Source organism: Buteo buteo, chromosome 9 (assembly GCF_964188355.1).
Source record: "Buteo buteo chromosome 9, bButBut1.hap1.1, whole genome shotgun sequence".
Lineage (NCBI taxonomy): Eukaryota > Metazoa > Chordata > Aves > Accipitriformes > Accipitridae > Buteo > Buteo buteo.
The window spans coordinates 36,513,164-36,538,440 of record NC_134179.1 but is presented as its reverse complement, the minus strand read 5'-3'; the positions used below and the strand labels follow the sequence as shown (position 1 = coordinate 36,538,440).

The window sequence follows — 25,277 nt, the reverse complement described above, 5'->3', positions numbered from 1 at the left end:
TGGCTTATGCATTTACTATGCAAATTACTTTCAAAATTTAAGAGCCAGAAGCATCAAGAGTTCGGAAAAAAACTACTTCTAAACAATAAAGCATTATTCACACTGTGAAAAGTCCTGCATGGTATTTAACCACAAACTACTGTAGCAGTAACAAGTTGGCTGTTACCTGGGTCGAGTGCCTCGGCCACTCTCACATTTTGTTAGCACATAATTCATCCATTTTCTGGCAAAGCTGATATACTTGTCTCCAATTTTCTGCCTGAATTCTCCAGACATCAGACGAACAACTTCTTTATGGTACTGTAAGAAACTAAAATTACTTTTCAGATATTAATAAGAACAAAAATACTGTTTGCAATAGCCTCTGGAGTATTTGCAGGCTAACAAAACTTTACAGTATGATAACAGTCACATCCTGTTCTTAGACGAAATGATTTTATGCAAACAGTCACATATTTATAGAAAAAAAAAAAACAAACATGAAAAAGTATACAATACAAAATGTATTGTAGTGAGAGGCAGCACTTGAGCCATATTGCATTCCTGTGTGTATATGGGCATGTGCTGATGTTTAACAGCATACATGTCATTTAAGAAACATCCTACACAAATGCTCAGTTCTGCAATCAGAGATTGAACCACAAAGTAGTGTTTATTTTTAGTTATATTGCAGGTAACATTAGGGGATAAAGGAGTTCATATATGTACATTTAAAAAATTAAACAGAAATACCAGCTGTTTTTTAGAAGACTATCCTTAGAAGTATGTTAGGGTATGATACAATCTTAAAAAAATTTTACAAAGCTCACAGGAATCAAGTAGTGAAACAGTATACTGAAAGCATCTGAACATGACATTTCCTCATCAGCACTTTAAGGCAGGCACTCAAAAGCTACATGCACCGCATTAAAGAACCACCACAAACTTTGAAAGAATGGCTCATATTACAGTATTATGCTATTCTAGGCTGAAAAAAACTGTGAGAAGCCAAGTTTCACAATGACATTCAATATCAAAGGATATTTCTGATTTCATCTAAAATGCTGCCAAGTTGCAGAGCCTACAAGGCTATACCTGAAATCATCAAGTTCTTAAAGCTTTTTAGAGTTCCAGGCATTGGTAATTGGAGTCTGAACTTAATAGATCTATCTGTTCTTTTTCAATCATTTTCACATAACATTTCTGCAGCAACACATATTTTTATGACGTTCTGCTAGAATTCTTCATATTTCCACAGAGTTATAGTTACCTTATTTGCACCAATGCAAACCCAGAAATTTCAATTGGTTCTTACCAAAACTACAAGACAAACCTGCCATTAAGTTTTTGTTTCCTTACCTCAAACCCAAAATTATAACCCTGAATCATGGCTTCCCGATAGTATTGCTGCAAAGTGGCAGATTCAGATTCATCAACTTCAGCATCAAACTCAGATGTGAACATGTGATCAACTCTATCAATGGCACTGCTTATCTTATTGCATAGCTGTAATGCATCACTCTGAGTAACAACAACAAAAAGGGATGGGGGGGCATCAAATTATTATTTATATTCTACAGTTGACAAGACTAAGGCAAACACGAATCTTACAATTACATTATTTTAAATGGAAATGTACTTCAATGCCATCACAATTCATTCAGTCTTGGAAAACCACTTTCCAGCAGTTGAACTAAGCAAGTCTTCTAATTAACTGAAGTATCATAATGAAGTTTTTTTGCTTGATTAAGATTAACTTTAAAAATAAAGACAGCGAAGGGAGATAAAAACCAACCAAACAAAAAACCCCAATCAAAACCAGACAGACAGGAAAAGTGAAAATGAGTTTTATTATCTGTACTGTGACCAAGCCTTTGGTTGTATTTCACCCTGGTATCTGGACACAGCTTCTATTGAACTCAGGGGGAAATGTAGGGACCTGATACTGCAACTTCAACCTAACAAATCTTTGCTTTTCTCAGTCCTCCAAAAAAACAACAAAAAAACAAAAACCAAAAAAATAAAGAAAACCCTCATCCAACAAAAACCACACAACAGCAAAAAAAAACACAAACCCACCCACACCAAAAACAAGAGCAAAAAACCAGAGAGAGACCTACCTACTTTTACATCACAAAGCAGCCATCTTCTCCAAAGATGGGGAAAAAAAAAAAATGTTGTTTCTTGCAGACAGTGGATTTTCTTGCAGGTGGATTTTGATAGAATTTATTTTTAAAAAAATCAAACAATTTCTTTCAACTCAGTAGTGTTGTCATACAAAGTTGTATTTATTCTGTTGCTATTAATACTTCTATTGCATTACAGAATTGTTTCCCACTTACCAGTGCAAAAATGCCTGCACCGGTCTTGCTCAAAAATACACTCACAAAACCTTTGCAAAAACGGAATTAAAATTGTAATGAAAGTCCACAGAGGTTGCATAAATGACAATTGCAGAATATGTCATTAGGATTGCAACTAAGTCTCCTTACATGTTTTTACTTATCAGTGAGCGAAGAACCATCAACTTTGACTGAGATAATCTCAAAAACTGCTTACCTTGAGCTGTTGTAGAGCTTTGGCAATGACTGGTTGGCTGGATGTCTGTTCCTGGTGCAGAGATACAAGCCCTTCAATAGACTGCTGGAAAGCTTTTCTCTGACTCACAAGGTGGGCAGATTGAATGACTACAAGGAGGAGGTTATCAACCTAGGAATACAAGGTACCACTAGTTCTTATAAACAAAATCCTCTCTATAAAAACATGTCCCATATCAGCAAATTCCAAATGGTTATTTTTTTAATTCTAAAATATGAAGGACCTGTCTTGTCACTATTCATTAAAAGCTTGATGCTGGCAGAAAAGCTTGATCTGGCAACTGAACTTGATGAACTCTCATCTTATGAGCAGAACTCTATTAGGGCAAATGCCACAGCAAGTTTTCAAGGGGAATATACTTCTTTTCACTTCTGGAAAGGTTTGGAAAACACTGTGTTAAAATTGTCTTCAGAACAGTTACACACAGAAAGGCAGCATCTAAGCAAAAGAATTATATTTTCTCAAAGCAGATGGAGGTAAAAACCATCACGTAAGTAAGCAGGTTTTATCCAAGTAATGCAATACACTTCAGGACAAAACCTACTACTGAACAGGAAAAGCCATAAATTTACCACACAGTATTTGCTCAAATTTTGAAAATTATTAAAATGTAAGAATATGTTTTGGAAACTAGAGCTCTGATATTGCAGAAGTCTATAAAAGTCCACAGTCACAGATGGTATTGCCTTTGCTGTGGCACTATGAGTCACATACATGAAATCTGTTGATTACAAACTACAGACAATGCATCTGCAACAAGTTACTCACAAAACAAGACCTACTTCATCCTGATTTCCAATACCTCATTCCCAAAGAATATTTTCATGCTCAAAATTCTTTACATATTGATGGGATTCTTCTATTTTATGAGCATCTTTTAAATAACACCTTACATTTTCTCTAGTTTGCAATCGAAACATGTTTATTTAAAAACACAGGACACAATCTTTCTGAAGGATTTTTACTTCCTAACCCTTCAATATTGGATTGTAAAAATTAATAAACAGTGTTATACATATACACGTATAACCACATACACAAAGACACAGTGTTTTATGTGCACTTACATATGTCAGATAGAATACCATCTGCAAACCAAATTCCATCTTTTGCTGTTTTCATTTTCTGAACAAAATGCTAACTTTGACAGAAGTCCAATGAAATTCTAAAGACTTAATCAAAGGCTGGTTTTTCCATTTTTAGTCTGGACAACAGACAAACAAGAAGTAACATGCTTACATGTTAAAAACAGCAGTAGGTACAGGAGTGACTTTTTCAACTGCCTGTAATTGCTAGAGCCCTCTGAATACTAGAGGCCAGGCAGAGTGACATGGAAAGTCACTTTGTCCATAGACAGTAGAGCCCATTTATGGTACAGATCCAAGGAACTGGATGACATGCCAAAAGGAAAATTCACTTAGCTTAACATAAAGATATGAGAACAGGAGGGGCAGGGAGCTGCAGCTGGCTCAGTTGCTAGAGCGTAGCAGAACTGCTGGCAGGGAATCCCTGTTGGCTTGGGATGAAGGGAAGTATGACTGGAAAGATTTCTTCCTGCAGAACTGTTGAACATCCAGTAGCTTCCACAGAAATTTAATTTTAAATGTCACAATTCATCCAAGATCAAAAGTAACTGGTTTCATGCCTCTGTGTGTGGAAAGCACACAACTGCCACATGCTCTTGGAGACTGGTGACTTCTTAATAAAATGTACAGTTTTCAAGTCCTATCCACACTTCTGACGCTGACCACCCAACTAGATATGGAAACTATCTCTTTATTATCAAAGTCCAACCCTGAAAAATGCACATTGTAGAGATTAATCCTTCTAAGAAATGCTAAAATCCATGTAATACCTGTATTAACATAACTAAGAATCAATCCTATCCTTAAATGTAACTTTTTATTACGTATAAAAGGAGACATGCCACTCACTGTGGTTAATCTGAAAGGATAAGCATTCACAGAAGTGTGGAGATCACATAAACAGCGAAAACAGAAACCAAAAACCCCAAACAACCCACCTGCATGGTGCGTAGTGTATCAACAGTTTCTACTTGTGGCACTATTTTGACTGGCTGACCTTCCCATGAGCTCCAGCTGTCATCTAATTCACGGTCTTTATCACTATGTTTGGTCATTAGTAAATAAGCTTCATATGCAACCTCATCTGAATCCTTTGAGCAATCCTTTCCAGCAGCTGCATTGAGGAGCTGCAAAATCACAGATTTTTCCCCTGCAATACTATTTGGTACAAATACTTGTAAACTCTCGAGTCCAGGGATTTGCACCTGTAGAAAAAAATATAAATATACTGAATGAGCGAATCTCACTGTCTTCTACGATACATGAAACAGATAAAATATATATATATGTCATCTCACTTAAGCATCAGGGAGAGTTTCCATCTTAAACAGCTGTGCAATATACATACTAAAACAATACATACAGCCATTTTTGCACTAAAAGTCAAAGTGCATTATAAGAAATCATTTGTCTTGAAATCCACTGATCACCAACTTTCAGTGACATCTTTCCTTGTACCTTCAATTGATCCTTCTACATATTCTTCTAAAGGAATTTTGTTACAAAAATGTCTGATTTCACATATAAACTATGTGTGTATATGTATGTATAAAATATATATACACACACATATTTTAAAAAGTAAATTAGTCAACACTAATTTAAGACTTATGAAGCACACATTTTTAAGACTGAAATATTAAAAGAAGAAAAATTCCTTCAGGATCTCTAAGAAACAACATAACATTTCTCAATGGCTACAAAAGATAAGAGTAAGCAAAAACATGGATAAAAAAGTATCAGTTATTCTTTTACTATTCATGAAAGAGAGATTAATTAAGTCTGATAAGGGTGTTCTCTTTTAATAAAATACTACTTAAAAACTATTTCTGCATTGTATCTGTCACATTGTTAACAACACTTTAACCAAGTCAGGCACCAGAATCAGATTGTGAAAACAGTAAAATAGTTGATACCTGTGATTTGACATGAGGTAACTGACTTACAGTGAAGTTTTAATTCTCTCTTTTCAGAGTCTGATGTCATCAAGCTAAGACAAAACACTATACTCAACGTTCTTACCATTAGGCAGCCATATTTTATAATTAAAGCCATTATAATCTATAGGTCAATCAAAAAACTAGATGGTTGTTATTGAAAGCTAAAGTAGTTTCCCAAAACTAATGAGCATCTGATTGAAAAAGCCATTAAAAATTTAAACTCCCTACACAATGTTAGGGTGCCAGTACATGAAGTGTTAATCACCAAAATGTGTGTCATTTTGAGTGGTGAAAAAAAGGGAAGAAGTAATAGATGAAGAGGGATAAATCCTGAGATCGAAATAATCTATCTAGATTATTTAAACCATGTGCTTACACAGATTTTTCAAACTCAAGATTAAATTTTTTCTTCAAAACACATGCGTAAGAACAGTGATGCTATCTTTAACTAAAAGATCTACTGAATTTAATATCATGTCTTAAAGCAGCCAAGAGTGGATACTTGGGGAAAAATATTTTTAAAAACTAAACATACACTGAATTCCCTATTTTCCCACTGGTGTCCTGCTGAGCCAGATGTTTCATCCATGTATTTAACATCCCTTTATGAATTTCTCTCCTATGAACTTGTCAGTCTCTCCTTGAACCAATTTCTACTTTTAGCAATCGTTTATATCAATCGAACAAGAATTTTGTCATGCAAAAGTTAGTAGATTATTTCCCAGTTGGGAATTATATATAATAAGTGTAGGAAAGGACAAAAAACAACAGCAGATCCAAATAAATTTAATCTGTTGAAGCAATTGATTTACTTAAATTCAAACTGCAATAAAGACTTGTTAACCTAGGAATTTTTAAGGAATAAAGTGCAAAACCATAAATGTTGGAATTTATAGTGCAGTAAATATCGGGCACCAAGAGTTTAACCTACATTTGCTGTACAACAGTCTTCTAGCAACAGTTATTCTGGAACAGAACACAGTCCCTGCATTTCTCACATACTTAGTGCTTTCAAGAAAGCTTGCTAGAGCGGACCTCCACTACAATATTGTTGCTTTATAAAAGCACACAAAAACCACAGGTCCATAGTTTGAGATTATCTACTTAAACATGTCCATTTACTGATGTATCTGTTTACCTCAAAACTTCAAAGCGTTTATTTTTCATAACACTCCCTACTAAGTGTTATAACTCCCCTCTCACAAATGAGGAAGTACTATTAAAGCAAAAAGGCTTTTCCTAAGTCACAAAGAGAATCTTTGGGAAGACAAGGAATTAGACACTGATTTCCCAAAACAGAGACTAGCATTCTCACTCACATAAACACAGGTACAGAAAATAACTTGACTTCCATAATTCAATATTAAATACATGACATTTAAAATATGTTGAGATATAGATGCCACATTAAAAACCTGAAAGTATGCCAATAAATATCCTTTGACATTTTGCTTAGCATCCCCACTCTACTTTCATGCCTCTAAACTGAATTTACCTTCACATACTCTTTTGTTTTCAGAGCGTTCAGAAGATCTCGCACAGGGGCTGACAATGCAAATTCTGCTGCTATTTCAAGGTCCTACAAATAATGACAAAACAAAAAGAATATGCTTTCAGACTAAATTTATTTAAAGCATATAAATAAGATGAGAATCTACTCTTAACTTACTTTCCTCAGCATTTTAGCAAAACCAAGAGCTTTGGAGGCCCTTTCTCTAGCTTCATGAAACAGCTCTTTGAGTGCTCGGCTGGTCTCTATAACAGACCTCCTGAAACATTAGTAAGAATGAAATGACAACATTTTAATAAATCATACTGCATTTATACAGCTACTAGAAAGTAAGAATTATTTACATATATATCAATAGAAAGAACATAGAAAAGATATTTACAAGCAGCTGACTGACAAGCAGGCACATTTTTTATAAGGATATAAAAACTGAATTTAAAGAACATTACATAAACAATCTCTGATACCCTGAATTAAAAAGAAGGTTATTAGGCTTCAAATGAACAAAATGATGGTTCATTACTACTGCATACAGAAATATTAGCAATAAAGTCTATGGAGTCTTGCATTTATTTATGAAGTTTTCATTCTAAGAAATAAAATGCAGTATGTACCTGTCAGGGGTTTAGAAACATGAGTAAGTGTGTTTGTTATTATTAAGCCAAATGGCTTAATACCTGATTTCATCTGATGCAGTACTGTCATCGGCACTGGCCCAAAATTCATCACAACTGTCCTGTAGTCCAGAATCTAAAAATATTCCTGTAGATTTCAGCAGCATTCCTGCAATATCACTGTAGCAACAGAAATGGTGGAACTTCAGTCTTATTCAGGTAGCATGGCACCTTAAACTTCTTCCTACTCTGTCCAACGCAAGAGAGCCATGTTGCCAAGTCCGCCTGCAGAAACAAGCAGCGTCTTGGGGGCCCTCAGTTACTCTACGTGCACGGGGCTAGGAGAAATGGGAACTTTCCATAGAAGCAGTCATTCCTGTTATAGCTAGAGTAAGAGCAATCTGCAGTTACTGCATCCTACAGCTCAGTCATTGTAATAATCCATAAATTCACAAAAGCTATCAGCTGCTTACTGAGGCCTCAAGAAGCCCAACATGGGAACCCTGAACAAGTGCCGACTTGAATACATATCTGGTACAAATCAACACCATCAGCAGAGTAATTAAATAAAAGCTACCAGAATAGTTTTCCAGCTTGAGCTTCGCCCCCTCTTATATAAGGAGTTATTTCTTTGGTGAAATTCCATTCCTCCTCCAACAGATTTTTTAAACTATGAGACGCTTGAGGTAACTGCTGTAGCATTTGGATCCAGCTTCGCATATAATCAAAGTAAACCTGTACACAGAAAGAGATAATTTAAACAGAAATTGTTACACAACATGTAACTAAGGATTGTAACTTCTCAAATCAACAAACAATCTCAGCATTATACAATTTGTAGAATCTATTTCTACAACATTTTTCATTTGTTATGACTGAAAATGAGCTACGTGTTTCCACTCAAAAGCTGCAATTTATGGCTCAGGAAGTAGAAAGTGCTACTGAAGTATTAAATACTATGTCTCCATTATACTCTTCTGAAAATACTGACAGTATCACCACCTCACTTGCTGTGCTGCTATTCACCATTTTATCAGTGAATACCCACAATGGCCAGAGTTTTTAAAGCTGAACTACTGAAAAACAGTCTCTATATCTTTTATTAACTGGATTACTCTGAAAGGTTTTATCTGAACATATTCTCCTGGATATGGATAAGTGCAGTGAACAGGCTTCTCAGATTACGCATTATACCTTGTGTTCCTTTATATCAAGTCTTCTCTCTCACCTTTATTTAATTATTATTGTTTTAAACCAACATAAAAATCCAGGTAAGTACAATTCTTCTTCAAACATTGGCCCTTTAGGATCATACTGAACGCAAAAAACATGGCTGCAATTTGTTTTAGTTCAATAATCCCTAACATCAAGCAATGTCCCTCCTCAGAAATGGTTAAGACACTTCCCATCAACCTCAGGTATTTTTGGACCTAGGACATAGAACCACTGAATGATTTGGGTTGAAAAGGACCTTAAAGATCATCTAGTTCCAACCCCCCTGCCATGAGCAGGGACACCTTCCACTAGACCAGGTTGCCCAAAGCCCCATCCAGCCTGGCCTTGAACACTGCCAGGATGGGGTATCCACAGCCTCTCTGGGCAACCTGTTCCAGTGCCTCACCACCCTCACAGTGAAGAATCTCCTCCTTGTACCTAATCTAAATCTACCCTCTTTCAGTTTAAAGCCATTATCCCTCGTCCTATCACTACATGCCCTTGTACAAAGTCCCTGCCCATCTTTCCTGTAGGCCCCCTGTAGGTACTGGAAGGCCGCTGTAAGGTGTCCCCAGAGCCTTCTCTTCTCCAGGCTGAACAACGCCAACTCTCTCAGCCTGTCTTCATAGGAGAGGTGCTCCAGCCCTCTGATCATCTTCATGGCCCTCCTCTGGATCCGCTCGAGCAGATCCATGTCTTTCTTATGCTGGGGGCCCCAGAGCTGAACGCAGTACTCCAGGTGGGGTCTCACGAGAGCAGAGTAGATATGGAAAACCTTAAAACTCTACTCTGGATTAGGTAGGTACTGTGTTTTGGTAGTCTCAGACCACAGCCCCATTCTTGACTTTATTTAATTCACCTTTCACTCTCACCCTAATTTCTCTTCCAGTACTCCTCTTGGCTACCTTGCCTGCCTATACAAGGAGTCCATAGGAAAAGACAGTAAGTTCCACCTCTCACCCCTCATTAATCCTGCCTTAACCTTCTGATTTCATACAAGTTTTCCCTATCCCTATTTCCAGTCCACATCAGCTCTTCAGCTCTCTTTGCCCAGCTGTCCCAATCTTCTGACAGTCTTGACCATTCATCCAATCTTTCTCCCCTGCTCCAGGTGCTACACGAACCTGCAACTCTGAATAGGCGCAAACTGTGATTCTTTGAAGTCCAATATATTTATTCCTATTTACACAGTCTTGTTACCACCCCCTTCAAGACCCACAAAAAGCAAAACCCTTATACAACTGAAACTGCTGCCAAAGTTCAACCTCTTGCCTCAAAGCACAAAAACATTACAGCTACCTACAAAAAAACCAAAACAAAAACCACCAGGTAAGGAATTTAAAAATGGACAAGATGAACCATTTCCCTTTCATCTAGCCAGGTCATTTCTGCTGGAAGTTTCTAGACATTTCAGATGGAGATGAAGGCAGGCACACAGCATCAGAAACTTTAGTTAAAACAATATAGTTTCACCACTGTATGCAATGAAAAGCATGTAATAGGAAAATCCATGCATACTTAGCAACAGACGGTACCAACAGCTCTGCTGACGACACTAGTGATGAGGTACTGAGGTGTATCTTGGGGCGGGGGGGGAGGGTCCCCACAATAGTGAGGACAAAGCTCAAACAACTCACAAAAGAATAAAAATCAGTCACATGCAAGGGAACGTAATTTAAACTAAATTTACTTAATATTTAATTTAATATCTTTCAGATAGGCCAAGTGCTTGTCTTGAAAATACTTCTTTGTATTTAACTTATTGCAATAATGAATACACATTAAAACTAAGGTATCATTAATGGATGAATGCAATACCAAGATATTAAGACATGATGTTAGTCAAACAATTGTATTTATTTTTTTTTAATTCAATACTAACAGTATTAAATATTAAAAGTTTAGTTTAAATGTATGGAATTTACATTTCTACATATGAACCATTTTGTTGTAAATACAGGCAATTTACAAGTATACTACTGTACCACAGTCCAGTAAACAAAAAACAGTATTGCTAAATGGCAATGACTATTGTGTTACCTTTACAAGTCCACTAAAACAATAAAATTATGCTGAAGTAGCACAACATAAAAAAAGAAAAAAAGAAAAAAAAAAAAAGAAAGCAAGACTTATACCCAACAGGGACAATAGATTTCTATTAGCAGTACTCAGATTAATACACTTACTAGAACTCCAAATATTTTCTCCTTTTTGAAGCTTACCATTAACATTTTATGCAGGTCCTCTTCAAAAGAATCAATGTTGCAATCAATCTTTTGTAAGTCATCTAACACCTCACGTAACATAAACTGGTAATATTGCTTCATTAACAGGCCACCCTTCAGAACCTCTTTACACTCTCTCACTAGCTGCAAGAGAAAAACCCAAAACCTGCCATCAGTCAAGACATTACTCTTAAATTCTCCCTGGGAAGTGAAAACTTAATTTGTCAGTCCACTTTGTCTAAATGCGTTAAGTTTATCACTAGATAATTTCTACAGTTTTTAGAAATGAATACAGTCGCTTTACATATCTGCAGGAAAGATGTGACTAGTTTTCCAGGATTATTTAATTGCCATCATGCCATTTGCCACATAACTGTAAATGGAGATGGAAGCAGATGTTTCAGAATTCATTCCCTGCACAGAGCCACAGCAAGCAACTTACTGGGTGGTTAAAAAGTTTAGAAGTGGGCAAGAGGGCTCACAATCATTAAATCACAAGTTTAAATGGAAGCAAGTCAGAAACAACATGCAATGTGTTTGACAGATGCTTAGAGACCTATGAGAAATGTTTTACTACAGGAAATTCATTGTCAATCTATTGAGCAGGTGTCAACAACTCTAAAACACATACCAGACCTTAAAACAGTTAGTGCTTCTTTTGTTGCTTCCCTGGGCAAGGCTAACAGGAGGAAAGTTAACTTTTCAATCATAGAAGTGGTGACATTTTGCAAAACACCTATCACTCCTCCCTGAAAGCTTACAGCTTTTATTTATTTGAAGAAGGATGCACTACCACAGACATAGGAGTACACAAACAGCAAGAATGGTTTCAAACCTACACCAATGAAAGCCTTTCTTTCAGAAGTCCTTCAGTGCTAAGTGTGTATTCTTCTGAAATCATTATCAGTCTCCAAGTCTGACAACCCCTGACCTTTTCTGAGCAACTACTTCATTAAATCGAGAGTCTGAGAGGAAGAGAGGGGTTCATTTTGAGGGTCAGAGGGAATGGAATTGTTGGTTGGTTAATCTGCTTTTTAAAGTTTTCTCTAATGGCTATCCTGGCAAAATAATATATCAATATAGTGGACTCAGTGTATGAGAAATTGTAATGGCATGAAAGCAAAAAATGTACAATAATGTTATTAATATGACAACAGTCTTTGGAATGTTTTACAAGCCAGAACACATTACGCAGTGCTCCCCTGCATGCAAGGGAAACAAGGATAATATTCTGAACTCTGTAGTTTGAAACTGACCAATAGTTAGGCAAAAAAAGGGAAAAAAATATTTTTTTATAAGGTGGAAATCCAATAATTACATATTTATACCCCTAATATGTCACATATTTACAAACAAATGTGCATTCTTCACTCTCCACTCACTCAATCACATTCAGTGTACTCCGTGTTAACCTTGTGGACTTTTTTGCCCTTGGATCCACAAAAAAACCCATAACTTGTTCAAAGAATTTAAAACTGATATTTAACTACCCGTCACAGAGACAGATGGGACTTGGCAATATCACTTATCCATTAAACTTTACTAGACAGTATGGTATATCTTACAATACAAGCAAAGTTCACTTCTAAAATTTGCAAAGAGTAACATTTGTCTATTCCAAATTAAAATACTCTCAAGACTTCATTAAATATAGTCATTTTTTGTTTAAATAATACTGCCATACAGTGGCATGTAGTGCTATTGAATAACAGAATATAGGAATTACAAAAAACCCTGTAGTGCTAATTTTAAGTGTCAACTTTTGGAACTGAAATTCACAAGGCAATAGGCAAACAAAAAATATGGTCCATAACGAGCACACTAAAGAATGTGCAGCTTAAACTGAAAATATTATCCCTATTACTGGTTTGTTTAATGGGCTTCTTTTCGTTTAGGGAGTTTGTACAAGAAATTCTTTTCTGCAAAGCAGGTGGGGCAGGTCACACAGCCTCCAGGGTACTGTAGTTTAGAGCAAGAAACTTCATATTAAGTTTTCTTGGTTTTGGTGGTTTGTTTTTTGTTTCTCCCTACCCCCGATATTTACTTGACTTATAAAATAACAATATGTCACCAAACATTCACGTTTTTCTGTCCCAGTAATTTCCAAAATTTACATCACACCTACTCTAAGTGACCTATAACCATACCCAATATATAAAACCTGATTAAGCAGAACACAGTAACTAATCAGTACATTGTGGCCCTGCTCTAAGTGGTGTCAGTTACTTATCAGAAACCAGGCAGGTGTGACTTTTCACTTTTCCACTAGGTCAGACTACCTCAGAGTTAATGCATTCCACATGACAATAACAGACCATAAGCAGTCTGTACAAAATGTTGATGGCTGACATAAGGACTGTTGACCCAAAAATTCCAGGAGGTACAACATGCTGTTAAGACCATCTAGACAGAGTGCTGATCATCAGATATGGTTTTCCCCACCCAAACACACATGCTTTAGCTGGCTTCTTCTTTAATCATTAAAATGTGTTCAAATACTACCTGCTTAACAGGTGTGTGGATAACAGAAATGGTAATGCAATAAATCAGCACCTGCATCAACATACAATACGCCGCTGTGCTTCTAGCTACAGATTTTAATAGGTGTGGATGAAAAAGAAATTACTTATTTGTAAATTGCATTTCTCTATTACAGTAGCCTACAATCTGGAACTAAAAATCTTCTAACAGTATTGACCTAATTTCTCCAGTCATTTTGTAAGGAAGAAGCTTTTATGAAACGACAGGACAATCTACTACTGTTTTGAAGATACAAACTGGTATGAAAGATCCAGAGAGATCTGATAGTTATTTTGCAGAAGATCATAGCACTCTAAGAAACTCAACACAGGCTAGAACAGACAAACAGTGTCTAATTTAACCACGTAACAGAAATAACCTGTGTGCACATACACATACTCACACACACCCACCCCTCCACTTTTCAGCACAAATGCAGAACTTGAGAACCGTCATGAACTGTTCAGGAACTACACTGCCACCACATAATGGCAAATTGCCTTTAAAAGACAACAGCTCTCTCTGATAATGGGATCATCAGGATCACAAAAGCTACTGCTAAAAATGAAACATGGATGAGATGGCTTAAAAAGGGGAAGCTAGTGAGAAAGGATGGGAGGAAAAGTATGCTGTAGGAAGCATATATCTGTGCTGGTTGTCTTTTTGTGTGTATGCTTTTTCTTGCAAACCAATATTATTTTTTTTTAAATATAGAATTGACTTGCTAGTAATCCAAAAATTAAACCTCGCCTTGGAAAAGCTAAGTATCAGGACTAGCATGTCTGACACATCCAAACGGTACCGCTACACGTTTCAAATGGTACCAAAAAGTAGGAGACACTTAAAAGTGTCAGTGCCTCAAATGACACCCAGTAGGTCCATCACGATAGAACCCAAACAGCACTGTGCTACGTGCATACGAAGAACAATTCAAGGGATTGGGTTTGTTCAACCTAGAGAGGAGAATACGCATGGGGAATCTAACCACAGTTTTCCAATGCCTAGAGGGTAGTTACAGAGAAAACGGGGGCACTCCTTTCACAAGGATGCACGGCAACTCAACAAGAGGCAACAGGCACAAGTTGCTTCAGGAAAATTCTGTCTGGATACAGGAAAAAAAAAATGCTTTACTGGGAGAAAAAATAAAACGCTGGAACAGATTGGCTGGAAAAGCAGTAGAATCTCTCTCTCACTGAAAGTATTCATGATCTGGCCTAACAAGGCCCTGGATAACCTAATATAGGGCCCAGCTTCCACTACAGAATGTTGGACCAGAGTATGTCCAACCCAAACTTCTCTGTAATTCTGTAATATTCTGTGAACCTGCAGAACAACACAGACCCCTAGACTGTTGTGAGCCTGCCCAAGATTTCAGGAATTATAATTCTTCAGGAAACAAATACATCTATTTATGAAATACCCTCCACAGTTCCTTTGCCTGTTCAGAAATACTGCGTGGGACAGCAAGCATTTGCTGAGTTGAATTCATTTTTTCAATGTAATTAACAAGACAGTATACGCCATCAAAACAGTCTGTAACAAACACATTCTTTTCCAGGAAGAAAGTGTCATTTTTACTTAACTCGAAGTCCATAAGGAGAATACAAAACCTAAGGGCAAAAAAATAGCCCCAAACTCTGTGAAAAAAGGATATATTGTGCTTTACAATACAGTATGCTATACTGTATTTTACTGTAACTATGACTCTTAAGATTGAAATTGTAGTTACTGTACTTTTGGATAAAAGGGCATCCAAAATCCTAGTATACCAAGGACCAAAAAAGGTGGGGAGTAAGGTGGGGGGAGGAGGAGAAAAGAGAGAGGACTGAAATTTACTTGGGACGGTGAAGTAACTTAGCAATTGATTTTGGAGCAGCAGATAACTGGAATAGGAAATCATAATCAGCCCAAGAGCTTATTTAACTGTTTACCCTTAAAGACCACCTGATAAAACTCTGATCTGGTTATGCTTGCCAGGGAGCAGGGAGATGACTTCAGAAAATTTTAATATATCCTGGACTAGACTTTGAAAAATGGCGTTGATCTAAACAGCCTTCATTGTATCAGATAACCAACAGAGAAGAAATCCCCATACAACATTCTCAGCCAGTGACAGGACTGACAAACTTGGGTCACTACCCACAGAAATTATCAGATATTTATATAAAACAATATGCTAGGAAAGAAGATTTTTTTTTTTCATTTTGTTTTTCTTCTTAATCAACTTCCACTATGAGTCCATCACATGTTGGCAGAGGTCTTACTTTTGCAATGAAAAAAGGATCAAATCAAAGAAAAAAAGAAATATACAGACCCTTAAAACTGGTTACACTGCCTAAGAAACCCAAATAGAGGAAGATGTGCTGGACAAGGTTATATAGCTTATAATGCAAATGGAACAAATATTGTTTACCTTCACTGGCTAATAATTCTTTAATCACCAGTCTTGATTCCTGGAAGTCTAAATCAGAGAGTTATATATGACCAGTTGTTTACTATGCAAAATCCAGATCTCCATATGAAATATAAGACTATTTATAAAAAGTTATTACATAATTATATATTGTCACTTCTTAAACTAATCCTCTTTAAACCAGCAACCTTATCATAATGACATGACAAAGTAATTTCAAATAGGAACTATTAAAACAACAGTTGAAGCAAACCTGTTTAATACTCAAAAGAGATGGTTCCCCAGCAGGTCTTTGTTCCAACCTTAGCTTGAGACATTCATGGATAACATTGAGCAGGACTCGGCAGAGGACCAAGAATGCAGGTTCAAAAGATGGCAAATCCATGGATTTCAGCTCCTCCCATGATACAGTGCTGCATTTTTGCTCACAACAAGGTGGGGAATTTAATAACTGCACATAATCTGAACACAACATGTGATCTGGAAATTCTGAAAACTGTAACAAGAAATAGGTATCATGAAAATGATCCTTAAATACTTTAGGATTTAGCATTTGTTTAAAGAAGCATGCACTAAAGTCTATTTTTAAAAGGTAAGATTCTATTAACTGGCAAATCACAGAAGTTTCAATTTCTCTCTCTCTCTCTTTTTTTTTTTTTTTTTTTTTTTGAGGATCAGCAGGCTGAGGAAAACAATTATGGACCCTTGGGAGTGAACAAAACAATCTCTTAACTTCATGTTTCTGTTTCAAAATTATTAAACCATCCATTAAAGCTGGAGATCACCTCACTACACAGGAAGAAACTGCAGTTTGAGATTATGATGAACATACAGGTTAATCCTAACATAATATATAGAGACATATAGTCAGTTCATTATAAGATACAATACTTGAGAATTTAAAAATATATTAAAAAAATAAATAAATCAAAAGGTCTTACACTAATGGCTATATCTAGAGAAACAAGTTTGCACTTGTCCATGTCAGGCGAGTAACCTTGTTCCTTTTCAAATACATAGTGCATATGTTATATAAAACTCCACATTGTAAAGTAACACAATATTCAAGAAAGTGTTGCTAGCTAAAATGAAAAAAAAAAACCAAACTATTGAAAAAAAAAAACAACTTATGAACTTTGGTAGATGTTAAGAAATTGAAACTTAAAAAGGAAGATAAAATATAAAGAGATCAAGCTGGTTTTTTCAATTAATAAACTTATTTTCATTTAAATGAAAATGAAACTTGAATGAAATTACATTTCTAATTAGAGAAAATAATTGAAACTATCTGAAATATACATCATAGATATCTAAATTATATACCTTCTGATAACATTCTAAGCAAAGCTGTACATGGAGGCACTCTGGCATTTAATTTAGGAAGAAAATTTGGACTGCAACAAATGTATAGCTCTTAAAGATAACAACACACTGTACCTCATCTAAGGATAAGATTTGTTTCAGACGAAGTTTGTTTTATTCTAATTCTCATTTCATGGCTGCTAACTATGACACCTGAATATCCTTCATTCATGTATTAGACATAACTAGCATTTTTTAGGTTCTTCTTCAGTGCCAAATTTAAATAAAATCACTTCAAAAGAGGGGAAATATTACCAGAAATTAGATAGAATGATAAAATGCTGCCTAGAGAGTTAAAAAAAAATTAAGCCACTTTTAAGCTTATTATCTAGCAGAAAATTAAAAAAAAAAATAGTTTATTCCTTTACACTTACATGCACATTTTTGACATTTGTCTCTACAGTGTTGTACAAGCTCTGCTTTCTCAGAAGAGCCACACAAAATTACAGCTACCAATAAAGTCAGTTTTCTTAGTGTTTTTATTTTTTAATGCTGTGATGCTTCTCAACTGTTGAGGGGATGGAATAGCATATTCATTACTGTCTAATGTTGGCACAACACATACTATGCGCTGCAGATTCTTAAGTGGTTTCTAAAACCGCTAGCTCATTATGCAGAGATAGCAAACATGCGTGAGTGGGGATTTCCTTTATACCTAGTTTAGTTGAAGTTTAATCACTAGCTGATCTACAGTATAAGAACTTATCTTCTTAGATGGTATATTAATTCTTCTTTTTACTAACTCTCTTTTAAAGAAACATACAGCACCAGAATAGCTCCAGAGCTAAAGGCTTTTATACAAGATGTTTTCATTAATAACAGATCATGAAAATACTACACTTACACAGCACAAAATATTTAAGAAATGCAATCCTCACTGTGATGCAATTATAGTGTTGAAAAATTTAGTTCTTATAAAAATATTAAAGAACTAGTCTATGGTATGATAAATAACACAAAATTGAATAAATATGTTTTTCAATTTCTAACATTAAGGATAACAGCACATGACATTAGGGCTTAATATTAGATACCTGAACCTCTACTGACTCATCTTAATCTTGAGTGGGCCCAGTCTGAAATGTTTCAAGTGACTATCAAATACTTCTTTAAAAACCCCCAAGAAACCAAAGTCCAAGCCATTTATTGAGATCATACATAAAATCCATACTCAAAAGTGCAGCCAGTTGAATAAACAACAAGCAGGGTACATGGGCTTAAGAACTATTCTACTAAAATAACATCTCTGATTTTGTAAACTGAAAGAAGAAATATTAGCCATTTTCTTTAAGAATCAAATCATACAACTTCTACACAAAACAGACCCTGTACTGCCTAGAGCCTTGTTAAAGTATCAGAGCCTTTGACAAATGAAACTTGCACTTTAAAAAACACTAAAACCAGCTATCTGGATTAACATTTACACATACTTAAGATGAAATGAGCATTAAAATGGATACAGTGGAAGAATCCAGAAAGCACATTTTAGATGAAAGATAGTGTTTAAGTAACAATAGAAATTAAAGTATGTCCAGAGATTTTAAAGGGTATGTACACTCATGAACACAGAGTCAAGATACAAAAATAACAGAAGTAACAAAGATGAACAAAACACTAACAGCTCTGGCTGCATAAAAATATCAAACTGAACTGCACTAAAAAAACCCCCAAGACACTACATTCAAATGCCATAAGATGCAAAGACCAAGCAATTCAAAACCATCTCTTCTATTTTAGTCTGATGTCATCTTTTGCTGCAGTAGGTACCACGCTTCTGACAAACAGTATTTTCTTTTTTTGACAGCATTTTTTTAACTTTGGGGCAGGAAAGAAGTTTACAGTTTTATAACATTCACCTGTAGTCATAAAATAATTTCTTAAAAGAGGACAATATTCTAAAGAAAATGTAATCGTTACTGAAAATGAACATTCAAATAAGTCGCAAGGGTGGAGAAGGAGGAAGAAAAGATTAACCTTCCGTCTTACACAAGTCATCCAACACTAAATTACCAAGAACTCTAATTCTGTGAAGCTGCAGCAAAGACTCTAGCTACTTATAGTTCATTAACTTGTTTCAAGAACCTTTATGAAGTCAAAACATTTGAGGTATTTAGCAATTTCAAAAATACATTCAAAGTAGTTTTCAATACTCCCGAATTATGGGGGTTTTCCCTTTGTTTTTTTAAAGGTACTTCTACCTGTATATTAAGCTGAACCTTCTATCTAAGTATATATGGTTTGGGGGTACTTTTGGTTACTGTAACAGTGTAACAAACAGATACCTCCAAGTTTTGCTTAGGCACATGACTCTAGAAATACACAGATTTTTTTAATGCAAAACTTCCTAGAACACGAGTTGAAACCAAGTAGAGAATAAATAAAAATTCAACTAACTTCATTTTTTACAGTAATATCTACATTAGCAACAGAACAAATAAAAACTTTCAGAATCAAATAACTTTATAAATATAAATCTATTCAACCTAAAAAAAAACCAACAAACCTCTGAGGGAGATAAACAATTCTTGTTCCTTTTGCAAATGTGAGTCAACACTAAGAGCATCGTGTCAAAGACCACATGTGGTATCCATATTAGAGCGGGGACAATGGCTAAGAAATTCCTTCATCCAGAATCCACGGTTAGGCCCCCCCCACAGTGCTACTTGTATCAAGGAGGGCATGTAATCCTTACTACTAGTTCTTCCTAATATAAAAATGCCTGAGAGTTAGGTAATAGTTTGTATTAAGCAACATTATTCTGCCTTGAAGGAATTAGTGATCACAACTTACCATCTGAAACTTCAGCTACTGTCCTTCATTTACTGCTTATTTCATAATTTTGTTTTTATTAACTCACAATCATTCTTAATTAAGAATATAAAATGACCCCAAGCCCCCCAAAATGAAACTAAGAGACAGCTGAGAAATGCAACAAGCTAACATGACTTGCTTTCATAGATTTCAAGGTTAAGAAAGTCCACTCATTTATCCAATCTGGCCTCAAGCACAACATGCCACCACAGTAATCCATTTATTTAGATGAGGAAAAACCCAAAACAATAGTGACGTTTTCATAAAGGATGTCTTGCAGAGCGATATCCAGTCTTGAAGACAAGAAAAGGAAAATGACCAGTCCCATTGCTAATTTTCCTCATGAGTCAACTTTTGTACCTAATTTTCCATTGTAATTTTTCTGATTTTTACCTTTAGACATTAGAAAATGTAATGAGCAAAGATGTTACCATAAAAATGTCATTTCAGTTACAAGCAAGAACAGAGAACTAGCTTGTGCTTCACACAAATTCTAATTCAGATCAAATGACAGATTCATTTCAGTGGAAGCAGAACTGGGCTCTTCATCATATCATACACTATCTTTCAAAAACCAACACAGCAACCAAAACTTTCCTAAGATCCCAATTCCTCCAGTTTCAGTTAGAAACAATACAGCACGGGAGGTACTCCTGTTACCCATTTACACTAGTAGCAACCTACCTCCAGCTGATGATCACTCCTTACCAACGCCATACGGGCCCTTTGCAATGAACCATGCATTAGCTTGTGCAGTCTTAAAATTAGCTTCCTCAACCCCATTTGCTTCAGTGCTTTATCTACAAACGGCCTGTAAATAGAGGTCAAACAGTGTTGGCTGCAGCTTGCCTCAGCACTGCATTCTGGAATAACCCAAGAGGCGGAGTCATCCTCAGATTCAAGCCTATCAAACCTCCTTGAAAAATGGTCCTGAAAGTCAAAATTTGGCTTATTAGTAAAATTGTTCTTGATGGCTTGTCTAAGTTCCTCAACATTCTCCTCAGATATTTGTTCTTCACCATCGCTCTCCTCTGTGCATGTTCCTGAGGATTCCTTTACTTCTGTTTCCCTATCAACTTCTTCATCCTCTGGATCATTGTCCTTAGATGGTCGAGGAGAAGGAATTTCAAACACTGGCCAGCCAATGTCAGAAAGATTTTTGATACCCAATACGGTTCCCATAATCCTTAGTTTTTGATTTAAGTCTTTCGTAATATTTAACCATAGACAGAGTGCCTGCACTCTGTCTTGGAAGTCCTTTGCAGCATACTTTTCATAGTCCTTTTGAAGAGCCTGCAGAGATGGATAAAGTGCTTCTATATACTCGAGCAGCTCCATTATCCGCTTTACTTGCTCAAATGAGACCCGCTGGCGATGGAGGTGTTCATGGTAACTTGAGTAACCCAAAGCACTAGTTCCACGTGTTGCCTTGCAAACTCCTTCTCCTGAAGTACCATTGAGACTGGCTCCATTTTTTACACAGGAGAAGCTTCCATAGTTCACTTTGAAGGTGAGGATTTCATTGATGATATCAGGGATAGCTTGACGGGCTGCATAGAGATAGAGGTCTTGGTCATTAATGCTCCGGCCAGCATGCCAAGCTTGCAGCTCCAGCCAGATCAGTTCATTGGATCGGTTCAGCCAGACAGAAGAGGTGTTTTCCGGTCCTCTCTGCTCCCTGTCCTTTTTCTTTGAGACTGAGGTAAGTTTTAACAAAAGCCGCAGGGTTTCAAAGAATTTTAAGCGGTCTGCTGGGCAGTCAGTCCTAGAAGTCTGGCGTGCAGTTCTGGGTATTGGCATGGGCACAGAGACTGGAAGCTTAGCATTGCTACAGCCAAGGCTGAGGTAAGGCTTATTAAGATCAACATCTGGAATTGTTTTTTTTGGCAGAGACCCACCAACTGAGTCTAACATAAATGAGCACTGCACATTTTTCTTGTGATCTCGTTCTGTCGTCCTTAGGGTGTCTCGGATCTTTTTTCCTTGCTTATAGCTGTGCTCCTCCACATTCTCAATGGTTTTCCCATTGTCTTTATGCACTGACTGAGTTGGCACACTCATTTTTTCTGTAAGAAAAGAAAAAAAAAAAATGTGACTGCAGCAACAAGAAAAAGCATCATTCAGTCCAGCTCCCGATCACATTTCTTAGGTTCAGCATAAAACATTTTTTAATACCAACAAAACAAAATAGGCATGGGTAGAAGTAAAATGTAGTCTTCAATATTACCATTAGTACAACTAAATCAATAGCAGCACCAAAAGGAATTTTTTTTTCTCTTCTTGCTTTACCTCTTTTGTAGAAAGGACCTGAGAGAATTCTCATTATTCTGAGTATGCCATCTACTGAGAATTGAGTATGATCAAAAGGAAAAGAATGGTTTTCAAGTTCATTTTCGAAACATTTGTCACAAACTCCCAAACAAAAACTCAAAATGCCACAGAGCATTATTAAGGTTTCCAAGTCAAACAGAATTAAAGAGACTCCATTGCACATGCAATTTCATAAAAACTAGAGCACGTACAGATTCTGAAATTTAGTTTGAATGATCTAATCCTGGATCTTGGAGGGCTTGGTCTTAGTTCTGGGAACCCATCTGTAGTCTTAATACACTGCCTTAACACCAGGAGCCTAACTCCCCACTCTCCTAACACACAAACACTTGCCTTCTCCCTTACCACACAACAGCAGCCCTTTCCTGCCTAATTGTGCAAACGCCTCTTCTCTTCCTCCTCTTTCCTCAGAAGCAGCAGACATTATCACCCTTTTGCAGCACTAACAAAAGCACTTCAGTCTAGGCTTTGCAGATTAGGACAGGAGGAACTACTTGGTATCAAAACAGTGGTTCTCTCCCTCTCTTAGGGAATTAGTGGCAGGCTGGAGAGAAGCACCTGTATGTAGACAGCTGCAGTCCAGAGATCAGCAGTTAGAACACAACAAGCTACACAGCCACAGGGCCCCCTGCTTATTCAAGAACAGAAAAGACTTTCAGAATGATGGCTGAATACTTTGTCTTCTTTTCACTGTTCACTGTGACTCTAAGGATTATCTGCTGCACACAGCTCATTCCCCACGCTAGAAGTAGTAATTTCCTTAGAGTCTTTGCTACTGTGCTCCTCACTATAACATCCATTAATACCAGAAATACTAATAAGCTTATTTGCAAAACAGGCCTGCTCAGTGGAAGAATAATGTTATTCCCTTTCTATATATGGAAAATCATGATAAAGAAAAGTCCGTCAAGCCAGCATACTTTTGGGTGCCAAAAATGGGAAAAGCTATTGCTCAACATTTCAGAACACCAAGCACTTCGTGTTCAATGCTCCCTGACTTCAATTGCACCTTGATTTCTCACCAATTTGCAAACCACATCCCAAAATCTCTAGTTTGCTTCTAGGAAAACAAGAAACAGACAGAAGATTTTAATTTGCAGTATTTGCCTAGCATCACACAAATTTTCATGACAGAATGCTGTTATCATATGATGTACTTCACTGACTTAATTATCAGATGGCCTTTCATTCTTGTTCCATTCACTACATGTCTTCCAGCATCTGCAACAAAAGAAGGTACAGTCATAGAGAAATCTGCTTCCTCCATCACAAAATTCCAAATAATCTCTACTCATGTAAGACAGCAGTGCTCTGTAAGAGAACTGGTGTGGTAACATAGCTCAAAGACTATCAAATGTATGCACACAAAGGCATTGTATTAAGGTTGCAGAGACACCTGAAACAAAAGTAGAGAGGTATGTGGTCAGAGCACCTTCCTTTGCTTGCTTCCATTACAAACCCTGTTTTCAGCTGTTAATGAGCAATAACCAAGTTAATAAGGGTGTGACCTGCCACACTGCCTCCTTCCAATCCCCATATCTAAAAAAATATAATTTAACCCTTGTCATAGTTGTGTAGGATCGGGGCAGGTCACAATGTGTACAACGGCATTTAACTCTGGAAAAAAAAATTGTATTCTGAAGGATATGAGGAAGAAAAAAAAAGAATCACAAAATCATCACAGAAACTGTTTCTTGCAAATATGGACTTCATTAATGCCTCTTATACTACTGTTATTTCAGGTATTCATACATCGTTCTCTGAATAGCTACCAAGTACAACAGCAGCTGACATGAAAACCTAACTCAAACACAGTTTCCTCCTGGAAATGGAAGCCTACAAGTGCTTCTAAGAAACCTGCTATAGAATTCACTATCACTGATTTTACCTTTATCTACTCAAACACTAGTGTCAGACAGCGGTACCTCACCCTCACTGGTTACTAACTTGTGAGGTTAACCAGCACCACACAGAACACAAGACTAAAAGTCCTACTGAGCGTATCAGCTTGAATTCCACACCACAGTTGGCACTGCCTTGAGGAGCAACAGCCCAAAAAGCTAGGACAGGCAAGGAGCGGGAAGACGTGTTCTGCATTGGCAGGAAAGAAGGAAGATGAAGGAGGTTGGCAGAGATGAAACAGACACACGTAAATATCCCCCCCAGACTGAGGTAGTTTAGGAATGGATCAACTTTTAACAGCAATTTGATGTTAAATATTTCGGTGACCTTGCAAAATAAATGAAAACCTTGGCACATTTAAAGATCACTTTCTGAACTTACACTCTAGCTACCAGGAGGTCCTATAAACCCCTTCGGTTTGTATTTTGAACACGTTATTCTCCTTCAATATTGATCTTCAGATTCTCCACCCCACCAAAACACATTGAAAGAAAGGTAAGTTAAAAATATTATTCATTGTTAGACATCCAAAATGTCCTAATACTTAAATATTCATCATTCTTAACAAAGCCCAGGCACAATAATCTACAAATTGTTTCAAAATCCTCTCATTTTATCAAATAAACAGGTGCAAATGTTTCAAATATACCCAACAATTCTGTAACAAATGAGTATCAGTGTTTTAACTGTAAGAGTTCCTACTTCTCATTTTATTGCAGTTTTGTAATACAGGCTTAAATCAATTTGTAAAACAAGTTCAGCTGTTTTTTTC

General features: G+C 36.5%; 1 protein-coding gene across 9 annotated transcripts in view; it reads right to left on the bottom strand.

The window, feature by feature from the left end:
- MAP3K4 (mitogen-activated protein kinase kinase kinase 4) overlaps nucleotides 1-25,277 on the bottom strand; it is a 77,216-nt gene that overhangs the window by 28,536 nt on the left and 23,403 nt on the right. For 7 of the 9 annotated variants that reach the window (XR_012651693.1, XR_012651692.1, XM_075036080.1 and 4 more), the window contains exons 3-13: nucleotides 20,957-22,338; nucleotides 16,353-16,595; nucleotides 11,164-11,310; nucleotides 8,304-8,461; nucleotides 7,790-7,906; nucleotides 7,272-7,371; nucleotides 7,098-7,181; nucleotides 4,601-4,867; nucleotides 2,539-2,688; nucleotides 1,339-1,500; nucleotides 167-300 (exon numbers count right to left, since the gene is read on the bottom strand). Coding sequence is in view for 7 of the 9 variants with exons in the window: in XM_075036080.1 (XP_074892181.1) it covers nucleotides 167-300; nucleotides 1,339-1,500; nucleotides 2,539-2,688; nucleotides 4,601-4,867; nucleotides 7,098-7,181; nucleotides 7,272-7,371; nucleotides 7,790-7,906; nucleotides 8,304-8,461; nucleotides 11,164-11,310; nucleotides 16,353-16,595; nucleotides 20,957-22,338 (2,944 nt within the window). In the remaining 2 variants the exon portion in view is untranslated. Of the gene's footprint in view, nucleotides 1-166; nucleotides 301-1,338; nucleotides 1,501-2,538; nucleotides 2,689-4,600; nucleotides 4,868-7,097; nucleotides 7,182-7,271; nucleotides 7,372-7,789; nucleotides 7,907-8,303; nucleotides 8,462-11,163; nucleotides 11,311-16,352; nucleotides 16,596-20,956; nucleotides 22,339-23,769; nucleotides 23,825-25,277 lie in introns of all 9 variants that reach the window. The other 2 variants (XM_075036083.1, XM_075036081.1) reach the window with 2 other exon arrangements.